Here is a 16,025-nt window from a genome sequence, read left to right as displayed (position 1 = left end):
TGATGTTTAATAAAGTCTTCCAACAGCTTCTCACTATACAAATAACAATTACTCTTTCAAAAAAGAGTCGAATCAAAGTAAGGTGCTGCCTAATTTTAATTAGCACAAAAAGAACGTTACTGAAGACTGACAGCTAGTTTATTCTCGTTCATATACGGGAAAATTCACCTCCAACCAATACATAGATAAATCCTGGCAGACTGACTTAATAATCACAATCCGGTTTACGATTGTTCTGCCAACAGGTGCACTGAACAAGTTACCATCCGCTATAAAAAGTTGTTACACACATGGTAAGTAACTGAACAAAATACTTTTACATAATACTTTTAAAAATGTTTAGTCGGTGAGGTACTTATTTTTGAAAGGATCAATTTACTCAAACACCAAGAGACTAGCGAACATATACACTAAAAATACGGCCAAACTAGGAGTCAATCCAGAGCTACAAAATTAAAGACAATAAGCGTAAATGAAATCAAAATAGTGATCTAATGAAGCAAAAGCGAAACAAAATAATAACTAGTCTGGCAGCAGGTCCTCCCTGCCAAGAGACATTTTTAATCTGATTATGTTTAAGCCAACATTTGCATAACTTTAAAACCACCAAACGAATCTTATATTGGTTTTACGTTTGGTTAAAAATATTGACTATTAGAAGGTGATAATAAAATACAAGGTGCAAATAGCTCAACCGCAGATCCACTCTGTTGATAAAGCGAGCGAAGGGGTTAGTTAAGGTGATGTTACACGGGACGATTCGCAACGACGATTTTTACGGCAACACACCGTTGCAACATTGTTGCGACATTGTTTCAATTAGTTCCAACATTGTTCCAACATTGCATTGCTGTGTTGCCCTAAAAGTCGTCGTTGCGAAGTCTCCTGTAACACCCATTTTAGGCAGACGAACGCCACCCTGTTAGCAAAGCCTCCTTTTGTCTTCCTAAGTGAGGAAGAGAAGAGAAGGCTCTGCCTGAATCACGTCAAACCTGATGTAATTTCGAACTTCTGGACTAGCCAATCTTGTTTTCTGTCATGTATCAATCTGGTTTTTCGAATGCCAGCATCCATTTGTGGATAAACTGATGTTTATAACTAAGCTTATTGTGTCCAAAGTTTAATCATATTCTGTAATTTTCAACCTATCGGCCATCGCCTTGAGAATTTTGCCTTGTGTTTCTAAAGTGCCTTGTAGTTTAAGTATGGCTTGCTCTTGCTTTTCTTGTCTTAGGTGCTCACGAGTGTAAAAGTTGTCTTCTGAGATACCTTCTCCATTTCTGTTATAACGAAGCTTGTCCATAAATTCTTCATCTGTGGGATCATTGCCACCAAAAATAAACCTTTCGGATAAAAGAAAGCATCATGAAAGTCACTTTGTTAATACATTGCAGAGCCCAATATTCTAAAGTAGTAGGGTTCCTGTCAGTGCCTCTTTGACCTCTTTCCGGCATGCTACTTAAGGGAAGGTTAGAAAGTGTTGCGCCGACCATACCTATTAAAACTTTATAGTGATTTTTACTCAACCCATGAAACACTATCTAACAATTAGTGCCAAATATAATTTTTAGCAAGCATTCAAAAATTTATTAATGATTCATAAGGCCATTGACCTATCAAATATTCGATAATACATCACGTGCACTGGCATTATATCTGATAAAACGCCCTCTTATTAGTATGCGGTATTTTATTAGATATAATGTCACTGCACGTGACTTATGAATATCAACTTCAGGACAGCAACTGACACAACAAATGGTTGGTGAATATTTAATGTTCTTTCAAAGTAACACACGCAGGGAATTTACTGTTGCAAAAAATTAAACTTTGTTCTTTCACCAATTTATATTACTCAGCCAAAAGTTCAGTGACTCAGCGGTAATATTGGCTATAGCAGTGTTCAAGTGTTGCAATCAAGACTTCGAGTATTGGATTTTTGTTTACCTACCATTCGGCAATTCCAGAAGAATATTTTCGAATACTACTTTTTCACTGCACTTGTTGACTATGTGGTACCATTTTCGATTACCCTCCTCTCTTCCTCGGCATGTTTAGGCTTCCGAAAAGCTCTGAAACAAGACGCCATGTCCTCTTCGGTTAGTGTCGTTCGTAGACTGGAAATTAAATTTCTAAACACGAGTGAGATTTGATTTTTTGCAAGATAATTTCATACGTAATGTTTTTTTTTTTTGAATGCTAATTTCCAACGTTCAAAAAAAAGTCATGGATATCAACTCCATTGAGAGATGCTTTTCCAGGAATGTCTCTGCCGCTCGTTTATTAAAGAAAACAATGATAAATCAGAGTGTTGTGCATAGTGGTCTACTGTCCATTTCACGAATGAGTAAAATCACTCTCACTAAGCAAACTGGCTATCAGATGCTTTTATTTCTCTGATTCTTTTCCTTTAATACTCGCTTTGAGATTCTGTTTTTTCAGATCTTTCACACCACCTCCCTCCTTAAAAACTTAGCTCCCAAGTAAGTGAATTCATCTCCTTCTGGTACTCCTTGTTCGGTTATCATAATCAGTTCCAGGTTCTTTGCATTAATTCTCGTCACCTTTGTCTTTTCCATGTTGATTGTTGATCCCACACGTATGACTTCAGCATCCATTCTTGCTGTTTTATCCTGAATCAGCTGTTTGGTAGAGGATATTAGTACCACATCATCTGCATAGTCTAGGTCGTCTACGTTAGATGTGAATTTCCACTTGACTTAAGACCAACCAACGGCCCTTCTCATTACCCCATCCGTAACAGTCAAGAACAAAAAAACCTGACATGTTACATCCTTGTTTCACGCCCGTTTTAATGCCAAACCACTCGTATATTTCTCTTTGGTCTTCTACAGCACACTTGAAGTGTTCATAGAATATTTTTACCATTCTAATGATCTTTTCTGGGATTCTGTATTTCTTCATGTCACATGCTTTCGCGGTGGATATAGTCGAACGCCTTTTCAAAACATATGAAGTTCAGATAGAGTGTTGCCTGCCACTCGTTAACCTGTTCAATCACGTCCCGCAGTATAAATACCTGTTCTTTCGTTCCCCCTGCCTTTTCTATATCCCGCCTGTTCTTTCCTTAAGATAACGTCGACTCCCCTTATTATCCTATAATTATGATAATATATAATATAAACCTGCATAGTACCTTTCGCAAAACAGAGAGTACGGTTTTGCCTCTCCAATTATTGCAGTGTTTGGTATTTCCTTTCTTTGCTAGTTTGGTGATTAGCCCTCGCCTCCAACCCTTCGGGCTCTCCTCATTCTGCCATATTTTGATGTATTCATTAGTTGATGTACGTTCTCCGCTGAAAACGCCATGTCTGCTTTCAGTAACTCTGCTGTTATGGAGTAAATTACCGGTACTTTTCCATTCTGTAATCCCTTTACCGCTTTCACTGACTTCGCCTAGTGTTATGGTTCGTTTACTGTTATCTCCTCTACTGCGTCGTGGACGTCATCCTTCTGATCGTTAGTTATTGGGTTTGCTAGTGCTTCCCCATTAAGCACCTCCTTAAAGTGTTAAGTCCATCTTGCCTTTACTTCACTTTTACTACTGATGAGGTTTCCATTCTAGTCTAGAACCGTAATATTCTGTTTAGATCTTTCATTGCACAGCACCTTTGTGAGCCTGTATAGTGTCATTATGTGTTAGCTCTTTGCAGCTTCTTCTGCTTCATCTGCAAATTTCTCCACCAATTTCCTTTTATCTCCGCAAGCTTTTATATTCCCCTTAACTTCTCTGTCATTTTCTGTGTACTTCGGCTTTAGTTGTCTCTTGACTCCTTCTGATCTTGTGCTGAGAATCTTTTTATTGAAGCCACGCTCTATTTCTTCATCTTCCTCTGCTAATAGCCCTTCATCCTCAAGCTACTTGGTATATCTTCCTCAGGGCTATGGTAAATGTTTTTAAGATGTTTTCACTTTTCAGCTTGGACGTATCGTACTCAACTCTAATTCCTTTCTGTTCTTTGTTTGGTTCCACAACCCCAATTTGACTGTTGTGCATACAAGATAATGGTCACTTCCTATGTCTGCAGACCTGTATACCCTAGTGTGTTTCACTGAATTCCTAAATCTTTTATAAATTAGTACGTAATCTATCTGATTCCTGGTCATCCCATCTGGCAATACCCATGTCGCCATGCTTAATTTCTTATGACGGAAGAGTTTTTCTGTGATACCTAGCTCATTCATATCGCACAATTCGCACAACCTTTCTCCTTTATCATTTCGCTGTCCTACCCATGCTTGCCATCACTTTATCATAATCCCAGTTTCTTCTTCTGCTACTATGGCGTTCATATCTCCAGTGACTGTCAGCACATCACGTTGGTTCCTGTTCCAATTTGTCTAATACATCTTGCGATCTCACGTAGAATTCCTCTTTCACTTGCTCGTCCGCCTATTCGGTTGGAGCATAGATGTGCACAATCGTTAGTTTGATGCCTGAACAATTCTTTCAATGATTGGAGTCCACTCCATCAGGGCTTTTGCTGCACTTCTTTACTCCAATATAACTTCTCCTTCTCTATGATTCTCGTCATCTCTTCCAGAGTAAATGATGGTTTCTCCTTCGGTCAGTTGCATTTTTCCTTGTCCTACCCAGTGTGTTGCGCTAATACCCATGATATCTATGATTCTACCGGTGATTCATTTCGCTACCTGCGCAATGTTGCCACTTTTGTACAGTGTACGTACATTCCGGTTTCCGATCTCCATGATGTTTTTGGGGTGTACCAGTGGCCTATACAGTTAGGTGGGCTTTGGCCCCCGTGCATCATAGAGTCACTCCTATTGTGAGGACCGGCCACAGTGTTCCCTTGATAAAGTAAATTTTCTTTGCTTCTGGGCATGGTTTCTGCAATAACAGGGATTTACCGGAGAGGGTTACAAGCCCTCAGCCCAACCCCGAACCTGGAGGACCAGGGGACCACACTTAGTCTGGTCTCTATCCTAGTTCGACCTGTTCGGCATGGGTGACCCTACTAGGAGTCAAAGACTCCAGCCGACATAGCTCTGTGGGTTAATGAGTCACGCAAACCACTCCACCACGGTAAAGTGGGGGTTTTCGTTGAATTCATATTTTTTTTGTTTACTTGTAACTATTTGGCACTAATTTTTAGACCCTGTTTTCACGGGTAAAGCAAAATTACTGCAAGGCAACTTCTGTTGTCCCCCAATTTTACATATATACCCTTATATATTTACTTATTCTTTTTTTTTTAAGTTCAAAGGCCCTCTGTCTTAGCTGACAGAGATTAAAAAAAAAATTCGTATGAAATACAGGCTCTTTTTGTAACTTAATACTTACAGTTTCAGGGTATATTAGCTAGTGTCTAACTGTTTGCTTGGATCAACCAGGGTACTTAAAAAAGAAAAAGACTACCTTCGTCGCTTAGCGTTCTTACCTTTTAATCATAGTATTGCGGTTTGGCTTTATTTCCCAAACACTCTTTCGTGCGCGTCGGAGAATGCACCTTGGGTAGTATTTAACAAGACTGTGGACAAGTAACGTTTGATCTATTAAGGCTCGTAAACGTGCAGTCCTCTGGATTGCTTCGATGTCTCCTACCGCAAGACCAACCTATGAAGTATCGTCAGTGATAGACTAAATTATGATAATTGTATATCGATGCATGATGGCCATGACTGTATTTCTATCTCAAACATGTTAAGGCTGATTATTGAATTATGTCACTACAAAATAAGCATTACTAAACCACCTTCTAACACAATTAATTCTTAGGGGAGACAGCTTGATAGATGTAGAGACCTTATTGTATTTTATTTATTTATTTACTTACTTATTTTGGGAGGGGGTGGGTTCATGACGAGATTGGTGAGATTGGGGAATTAATGCGGGGCTTATTACAGGATGGGGTTTAATTATATATCACAGAGCAGAAAGGATATTTAAGCATTTCATGATCCTATTGCTGACAAGAGTGTATACATACCAAAAGGTTAACTAGTACAACAGAGACTGTCAGCACAAACGTGAAGAACAAACCAATGGTTAGCTGAGGCAAAGGCACTGATAAAGCATCACTTCCTGGAGCTGTGACGTTTTTCGAAATTTTGTCCACTAACATACCGCTGTAATCCAGTTCGCCAACCATCATTACATGAATCTTTCCCACAGCAAACCAAAAAGTTGAGAAATAATCCTAGTCGGCAGAGAACAAGTAGATGAAGAAATTAAAAGCACTTCATTTACCAATGATATGATGGTTACCGGTCTTTGTGAGTTTTAGAATTAACTGAGTTTTTTCCTGCGAGACAAATTGTTTCATTATGTCTTCTATGTAAACGATCTTTTAGACTAGCCCTAGCTTTATTAGAAGCCTTTATTTCTGGTTTACAGGTTGAAAGTCATACTGCTCCAACTTCCGAGTTATTAATCACCTTTTATTTCGTGTTCTTCAAGGTATTTAGATCGGAAAATGGGGGACAAAGTTGTGCCTTTATATAATTCAAAACCTTACCGAGAAATTAATCATCACTTCATGGCAAACGCAAAAAAGGTGTACCAAAGTGGTTATCGTTTTCTTGTAATTTCTTGTTTTTGTTTTTGTCTGCGTTTCTCCTTTATCGTTGAAACGTGACAAAGAGATGCTTTCAGATCCGCAAGCGAGTATTCAAAATGATAAGATATATATGTCTGCCTGGATTTGTAAAAAGGTACCTAAAGAAATTTCAAGTGCGTTTTCACAATTTGACCCTAGAGGTGAATAAAAAGCAGTTGAAAGTCGCTAGTTAGGGCTTAAAAAGGACAAATTAATGGCTGGCAATGTAGGAAAAGTCGCTCTTAGCAAAAGCGACAGATTTGTAATGAAATGAACAATACTACATAAATTATGACCTTTTAGTCTGAAACTACGAGGCTCATAGCAAGATGCCCGACTAAAACAGACCTAGAATCCACCTTTCTTGAGCCAAGAATCGGTTGTCTAACGCAAAGGCACTTTAACTAAACACTCACGAAGCGTTTGTATGCTTGCACACAATATTCGTAGAACAAGAGCACCACGACATACCTGAATTCTGTCCGTCAACAACTTCAGGAAATCACACAATTAACCACGTTCGCGGCACTGACAAAACTATGCACAACCAACCAGGCACAATGTGTCCACACTCAGTACGGGAGAAATATCATCAAATTACTCTCGCTTTCTCTTCATAAATCATCACAGGTAAACTTTCCTGACAAGGGCGATTTATTCAAGATCCCGGATGTAGACGAGCCGTTTTGAAAGGGACATATAGAGGCCGGCCTTCAAAACAATTTTTCACTACGTCTCTGGCCTGGTCAGAAATATGCATCAAATTTTTCTCTCGCCAAATAGATTTGACTGCTAAAACTTACTTTTTGAGGCCAGAGACTCGTCACTGCCCACAACGACGCTCAAAATATTATGCCTTTCCGTCTCAAGCCCGAGATCAGTGTTTCACCCGTTTAGTCAAAATGAAACGAAATACGGTAGCATATCGGACGACGGCAGACTTTACCAATAGTGAGACTTAATCCTTCATAAGGCTTAACGATGCCTTCCGGAAAACTTTGATGAAGGCGGCTAAAAAAAAGTCTAGAAAATTAACCGACCACGGAAAACAACTTCTACCGCGCGCCCTGATTTCAAATGTAATAGTGTGTTATGACACGGAGAGAATTATGGGCAATGATAGGTAGGGGAGGGGGATGATGAAGATCTAAACAAAATTTTAAACACGTTTTTTTGTCTACTACAGCCTGTTAAGGGTATTTTTTACTGAAAACATCACGAGAAACAAATGGTCAAGTATTGAACAAGCCTCAAATTAGACTGTTGCTAAAAAAATTCTGGCGGTACCTTTTGGCAAATCCAGACAATTTTAGCTCCATTAATGTACTTTCTCCCTCATACCAGTACATATTCTTACCTGGCCTGGCAGTACAACGTAAAAAACCAATGAAAATCCAACCAAGGCGACGAGGAACGTTGAAATCACTTTAACAAAAGTCCAGAGAACTTCAATGTACATTGTCACATACAAGGCAAGTCCACCAAAGCGACGGAAACATAAGGTCAAATTGACGTAACATAAAAGCAAACCTACTATCCCAGCATTCCATTGGAATCTAGCACTATAAAACTCTTTCTCATCAAACGCGAAGGGGAAGACAAAAATCCATACCATCGCATACATGACCAACTCGAGAAAGTTTGAGAGATCCAGAAAGTAAGCCAACCTCATCCACATAAGCTGAATTATTTCCTTTATAAGTTGGAAAATCACGAAGATAAGAATCATACGAGGCCTTAATTTGCTCAAAGGTGATACCTTATTTAATTCTTCACCCTTTGTCCCAGATAACAGCTTGCTTTTATCTCTTGCCTCTACGATGAGACAAGAGTACACGATGACAAAGACGGTGAACAGCAAAACATTAAGAAAAGCAAATATCTTTGCGAGCATCGTCCACTTCACACGAAGTAATACTTGCGTGGCAACGTGAGTTAACAGTTTCTCTCGCTTGTGTCTGGCCATAATTGCAGGGGGAAAGTCAGCGTCTTCATCACCACTCAAGTGCGGATCAAGGTGTCTCATGTTGAACTTGACGGTAAAGTCTTCGTGCGACGGAGGCAAAGGACTGTAGGTGACACACTGATCAAGAACAATTTCTGCAACATCTGGGAGCTTTTCTATTAACTTCCTAAATGCAGAACCTTCAAGTACCTCTTCCCACCTAGAATGATTAAATATATTATAATTACGGACACAGAAATAAGGAAAATTTCATTTATCAATAAGTGACTTTCTTAAGGTCTTCATGAAGTCGGAAAAAGCCAACAGCAGTTGGAAATGAGTAAAAAAACATTGGCCAAGGCTTAAGAATAATGATTTTATGAGGCTTTCTTTGTACCAGGCCGTGCAAGGGACACACACAGATGAGTTATATAAATTAAAAGTAAAATTACACAGCAAGGTCTTGTTAAAAGTTGAACGAAATCCTCAGGTGCTGTGCATGTGCCAAAAGGCCTTAGCAACATGCGATACCACCAGAAAGGGTTCCAGAATGTTATGAGGAAGCTGCTTTTCCCTTCAAGCTTCACTTGCCAAAATCTACCCTTTGCATCGAGTACAGAGAACACCATTGCTGTTGAAAGGCGATACAGTACCTCTTCAGTGGTGGGCATAGGGTATTGTGGACGTTTGCGTGCACGATTATAATCCTTGAGTCAATGCAGACGCTCCGATTTCCTAATGGTTTCCGTACTACCACCAAATTGCTAATCCAGTCAGTGGGTGACTTGGCTTTTGCAAGCACCTGCCTTTGCTCGAGTTCTGCAATCTTCTTCTTCAGTTTTGGCTTTAGGGCACAGCCACTTAGTACAATTGGTGTTGAACAGGTTTAACACTCTTGTCCACTTCAATACAGTTATATTCACCAGGTAGACATCCTAGCCCAAAGAGGACATCACGGTAGTGAGCACTAATGGACTCGAAGGTTAAAAGACTTGGAGGCACTTGCACTGTTGTAGGGACTACTTTTGGTACTTCTTTCATTACAGTATGGACTTCCCCACTGCAGTCAACTGTTCAAGAACCATCTTCTTCAGAATTTAAGGCTGACAATACGAGTTTTTGTTCCACTCGTACTACTTGGAACTCAAGCATGTGATCTCTTCCTTGACGATCACAATACAGCTCACAGACTTCCATAGGACAGTCGTGACTGAGCCACCACGCAGTCGACGTAGCTTGGAATCCGATTTGAGCAGATTAGGATCTCCACCTTAAGCAATGTTTCAGTAATCAGCATAGCTTATGAGGTAACACGTGGAGCCATGACAGGTTCCAGCGAGAGGGGCTTCGCGAACCACTAGTCGCTTGGAGTTTTCATTGAGTCTACAGTGTGTCCCACATTTGTGACCCTCCACAGGAATTTGATGCTAAAGGTGAAAGCACGCGCACGACACGCTTGCACGACACGCTTAGCGTGCTGTAGATCATGGATACGCGCATATTAAATTGAAAAAACAAAGACGGACACACTTGCCTTTGTTTTGGCAAATTTAACACGCTAGACCTTTTGTTTTTTTGTAGCGTGCCATACGTCACGGTAAGTGTGCGAATTATAGCACGGTTAGCGTGCAATTTGGGTAAGACACGCTGAACACGCTTGATTACTAAAACTGTTAAGATGATAAAAATGGCTTGGGTTTTCAGCGGATTTTTTAATCAGCATTGATAACTGGTCGAAGTGTATCAAATACACGAATTGAGACTGTTTTGGAATTTGATCGTAACCGTGGCCATTTGAAAATCACGACTTAATGGTGGTCTAGCCTGGAATTAACGCGAGATCAGTGTAAACCAATTCCTCCGGCTGTAGGCTTTCGACCGGAATCGCAAAGAGGCCTGCCATCGCATGCAAGGCACTGAAGTTATGTCGCCTGAAAATTATAGTTATGCCACCGGAATATTTATTAGCAGTAATGCACAGAGAAATGAAGTTGAATAAATTAGTTTAATATGTTTCTTTAAGCCAAGCTGAGACGAACGAAGGTAATTAAATCGGAGAAACAAAAACTGCCTAGAATTTTCTATAGGTTGAGGAAGGCTAAACATTTCTAGATGACCGTTCCATGCATGCACAATTTTCGAAGGTTATCTAATAAATTCCTTATGATTTTCTGAAGTTTAATTTTTTCCATTTCATTCCCCAAGTTAAGCTATTTTTCGTAGAGAATTAAGGAATCCTAAAATTTTCTTAACCGAAAATACGATAAAATTCTCACTTTCCTAAAACTTTCAATTGAAAGCTAAATTTTTGGGGGAAATAATGCTGAAGCCCTTGTAATTTCGAAAAGACTGAAGTTGTCCTATGATGCTAGGATGCATTTTGGAGGAAATCGCCCTCAGGTACCCCTGACGAACGAAGCGTTATCAATCATAATTTATGTGAAGATATCTCGTTACGCTATGCTAAGACGAATCAAGCGCCGTTAACTTGTACTATATCTCGTTCTTCACAGGACGAAAAAAACAAGAATCTGTAAACTAAAAACACTGTAGAATGAGGGAGGATTGCGGGCGACTTTTCTTTGAATTTTGGGCGACAAAACTCATATTATCAGGTTTTGGACGACATAACTTCAAACGACATCACCTTCGAGTAGCTTGACCGTCACCCCTTTAGATCGAGGTCGATGAGTTAATTCAATGACCGAACTTTATGGAACAAATGATTGCCTTCAAGAATTTCACGCGGACTACTTTTAATTTAGTTCTTTTTCTCTTTTCTCAGTGTGTGACTGACAGAGATTTAATTCTCGGATCGAACTTTAGTACTCTAAATACAATAAATACAATTTAGCGATCCTGGCACTTCATGATTTCTATTATATTTGATCGCGATTGCTGCGATCGGCAAGAAAGTGTCTTAAGTCCGAAAGATCACTGTTTCTGAGAAAATTGCAAATGTGTTTTAAATTAAGGAAAGTTAAGATAACGTTTGCACAGCTTCGTCAGTAAACATGTCTAGAAAGAACTTTGATTTTGCAATGCTAATATAGTTCTATCCATAAAGCCAGTAGGTCACACCGTTCACTGTTTATACTTTTCAAGCGACAACGTTTTTTCAATCAGATACTATCGCTACGATCGCTGAGGTATAACTATTTCTTTCTCGATAGTTACCAAAAAAGGGTGCCGTTCATAATCATTTACGGTTCCTTTTTGTAGAGGAAATTTATTTAGCTTATAGATAACACGCCTTGCGTGCTTTTGCGCACACTGAAAGCGTGTTGTGCTTTTTCGCACGGAGCTTTTGTTTGAAAACTTTAACACACTCTTTTGTTCGACTTGCTCACGGTTAATTGTCTCAAGCGTGTCCTCTGAAACAAAAGAAATTGCTAATGAGGCAAGATTGCAAGCGTGCTAAAGCGTGTTAAAATAAATTCTTTTGTTTTAAAGTGAAAGCGTGTCGTGCGCGTGCTTTCACCTTTAGCATTAAAATCCTGTGGAGGGTCACATTTGTTATCATTTCTGGTTGCTTGTTTTTTTCTATTGCAAACCCTTGCAAAATGATAGATCTTCTTGTAGTTGGAACAGGTAAGAGGACTAACCTCTGGACACTGCTTCCGATTTTTGGGTGCTTTCCGCAACACTATTTACAAGGACGTGACAGTGTTTTTTTTTTTCTCCTCCTCGTTCTTCACCTTTTCTCTTTCTCTTTCATCTTCCACTTTTTGTTGTGCTTGACATAATTAACACTCAGTTCTTTTCACTGGTCAAGGAGCTGAACTGTAGATTCGTCATCAATTCCTCGGCAAGATTGTGTTCTTGAAGCATCCCAGCTCGTACACTTGAATCTGCAACTCCAAGCTAGTTGTCGATGCTAGTTGTTGTGCGCAACCGTATCTCCTATGCTCTGCTCACAAGTGTTGAATTTGAAGCATTCATAAATAACAGAATGGGACCGATTTTTGTTCAATCGCTGTCTGCCACTCAAGGTGCTTGAAAACTCGGAAACACTCTTTTACCATAACAACAACGACGTAGCTACTCAAATTTCCTTGTCTTTTTAAATTAAGCCAGTAGCGATCTCGTAATTTTCGAAGTGCAAACGAAAAAGTGACCAGTTGTTCGCAAGGTGGCCGGTCATGTCCATCGGTGAAGGCTTGGGGAAATTATTCGCAACCATCAATCAATCCGTGAAAATCAGCAAGTTAACAATTCATTCCGGTTTTGAAGTTCCATTCTCTCGTTACTGGAAGCTTGGCGAGCACTTTCCAGGCGTGCTGGTCTTAACAAAGCTTCCAGTGGCTTTAACTCCGCGACGAGAAACGTAAGCACCTCTCGACACCATGTTTCAGTGAGCACGCCTTTTTGAGAACACAACACAACGCAACACATAGTATTATGCTAATTTTGAATAAATCTAGGTCTGGGGCGAGCGGGATAATTAATCTAGTAAGATAAATAAACACTTATAATAATAGTAATAATAATAATAATAATAATAATAATAGGCCTACTCTGGGACCTTAACTCGCCGCGAGATTGTGTGAGCTAATGCGAGTTTAGGCGAGTTAAGGCGAGATAAGGAAAAATTGAGCTCGCCTATCAGTTGCGAGTTTGTGCGAGTTAAGGCGAGTTAAGGCGAGTTAAGGGAAAATGATCCATCTTATGTTGAGGTTATAAGGCTTAAAATTTATAATATGCTTTAGTAACATACATATAAAGATGTCTTGGAATCTTTGTATCTCTTATATATATAGTAGGCTCCATGTTGTCCAATTACGAAAAAATTAAACCAAAAATTTCAGATGAGCTCCAAAGTTGAATGAAGCCAAATCTTGTTAATATAAAATTTATTAACTGAAATATTTTCCTAATTGGACAAGCTTAAGTATGGATATGCTAGTGATATGGAGTCCTGTTCTTTATTAATTATATAGCAGTTAGACTCCAAACTAGACCATTTGGTGGCTGTATCATAATAATAATCATTGTCATCATCATCATATATTATTTATTTAAGCTATATAATTATTTGGCAGAGTAATAAATTACCAGTAGTGAGGGAAAAAAATGAAAACAAAACAATCATGAATTGATAAAAAAAATGTTTGGCAGAGTAATAAATTACCAGTAGTGAGGAAAAAAAATGAAAACAAAACAATCATGAATTGATAAAAAAAATGTAGCTTTAGTATAAGCACAGGTAGGATATTTTATTTTATTTTATTTATTTTTTTAAATCAATAACAATATGTTTTAATAGGCAGGTGAGCATAATAGGTATCACATGACATGTCATCAATTGTTATCACTAACTCCAGAATTGAAAAAAAAAAAGTTTTTGCAGTCTTTGTCAATGTTCTTCAAAGAACTAGTATAAAAATCCGGGGAAGCTGACGAATTACAACTCAGCTGAGGAAATTTTTATGCCACAATCAATTTTACTGAAATGAAATGAAATTTCTTTCTCCTTGAAAATTACGACTTATCTTTAAGTCTTCCATTTGATCCATTCTCTCCACTTCACTGATGGTTTCCCTTGGAGTCCAGCTCAGTTTTTTTGTTTTCACTGCCAGAAATGATTGCCTTTTCGTTTCCTCGGATAATCTATTCTAATTTCTTGCAAATGAAGGCTGATGCCTTTTCGCAAAGACAGCAGTTCCCATATTTTAGAAACTCCCTCCTTAAACTTGGACAATCCTGTGAGAGACACCTTGATCTCTACAAAAGAAAGGAGGATCAAGCTAACTTGATAGTAAACTCTTGATGATTCTTAGCCTGGCAAAACAGCAAAAAATAAATGACCATATTTTCTGTTCAGGCTTACTTGTTTTTTACAAAATGTCAGAAAGTGTTCATAGTTGTGCAGAGGACTATACCTTAATTAACTTGATTGACAAGAAAACACTCTCTACTATCGGCTTTGTCTTCCAAACTCTTAAGAGCTGTCACTGATGAATCTTTCCTGCTTCGCATTTTTACAAAATGATCACCGGCTCAGCCGTTTTGTGCGTGTTTTCATGTCACGTACGCCACATTGAAGCTTCCAGCCTAAAACTTGCCAGTGGACTGGGATCAACAAGGCTTTTATAGAGTTAACGTTGCAAAGGTAAAAGGCTTTAGCTTAGCTTACCTGCATGTGATACATTTTGAAACTTCTCGATTTAACATCAAAAGTTTTGCACGAGTTCTCCTCCTTTTCTTCAGACGTTTTCCCGTCCATCTTGAAAATTACCCAGAACGCATATCGAGGACAATAGGCTGAGCGAGAGGGCCCTGGGAAGACACGAGTTACCAGTATCTTCTGGGTAATTTCAAAGATGGCGAATGAAGTTGGCTATCAATGCAAAATATTGTACCTTTAGCAATCCTTTATTCAGTTAAGGGCTAAATGTAACAAGTCTTCTGAATCATGCCTGGGTTATGGTTGCCAGTCTGACTACAATGTAGGCCATACAGGATGTCACGTTGAACCAATGTACAGATCTTCTAGTACGAGGTAAATATTTATAAGAATTATTTATAAGAAATATGGACTGCAATCAGTATGTGGACTATTTAAAGGATTCTCGATTCTGGCTACATCCTAGCCTTTCATTGATGATTGTCAGCTGGAATCCTTATTAAGCTTCATCAGATTATAAGATGATACGTATGCTACTACTCTTCATATGTCATAAACAGCTTGCATGCATTATATTTGCAAAGTAATTAAACTTTCCATTACAAGATCTTACAAGTAAACTTTTTTTGTAAATCATTAACCAGCTTAAAACTAAACATTTGATATTCTGGTATTATGTTTTTGTATTTCACTCTAAATTCAAGATTTCTTATTTTAAGCCAAAAATTAGAAACAAATCATAGGAGAATATTTTTTCTTCAATTGAGAGATTCAAAGCAATCTTGAATTTAGAGTGTTCTTTGTCTTGCGTAGAAGTGTAAGACTAAAACTTAAACTATTTTTTGAAAACGTTTTCGTGGATTCACTGTTTGTGCTTTTAGTTAATGTCACTTACTTTGTGGACCAAAACACAAACAGTGAATGTGGGATTTGTTAGACCCTGTGACCCCATGCCTCTGGAATTTCTGCCATGCTTAGCATTGAAGCCTTTTCTTAGGCAGCGAGTTAGTGCATGTTCAGGCTGTTCCTGGTAGTTCCATTGACAGTCCAGTTGTGACTCCAAGGCATGACAATGTTAAGTAAGAAAAACCTCATCGAATCTTTAGTGGTGAAATACCCTTACCACAGAGGCTATTGGAAATTCCAGAAGGATGGGATTGGTCAAGTACATATTTTTTTAAAGGTAAAAACCCTGTTTTCCTTAAAAATCACTATTTTTTAAACTTTTGAAATTTGTATTCTTTGGCATCTTCCCTTTATGGAGTAATTGTGAAATTACACTGAGAGTAGGATGAGATATTAAAATTGGTATCCACTTGGCAGTGGCGAGATTGGGCGAGTTTGTGCGAGATAATGCGAGTTTAGGCGAGTTAAG

General features: G+C 38.7%; 1 protein-coding gene across 1 annotated transcript in view; it reads right to left on the bottom strand.

The window, feature by feature from the left end:
- Positions 1–955: 955 nt before the first annotated feature.
- LOC140951105 (transient receptor potential cation channel subfamily A member 1-like) overlaps positions 956–16,025 on the bottom strand; it is a 29,750-nt gene continuing 14,680 nt past the window's right edge. The window contains exons 3-6 of the mRNA XM_073400326.1: positions 7,936–8,743; positions 5,970–6,179; positions 5,421–5,596; positions 956–1,343 (exon numbers count right to left, since the gene is read on the bottom strand). Coding sequence (XP_073256427.1) covers positions 1,121–1,343; positions 5,421–5,596; positions 5,970–6,179; positions 7,936–8,743 — 1,417 coding nt within the window. The 3' untranslated portion in view covers positions 956–1,120. The remainder of the gene's footprint in view (positions 1,344–5,420; positions 5,597–5,969; positions 6,180–7,935; positions 8,744–16,025) is intronic.

Source organism: Porites lutea, chromosome 1 (assembly GCF_958299795.1).
Source record: "Porites lutea chromosome 1, jaPorLute2.1, whole genome shotgun sequence".
Taxonomy (NCBI): domain Eukaryota; kingdom Metazoa; phylum Cnidaria; class Anthozoa; order Scleractinia; family Poritidae; genus Porites; species Porites lutea.
The sequence above is the reverse complement of the archived record's forward strand: the minus strand, read 5'-3'. Positions and strand labels throughout refer to the sequence as shown.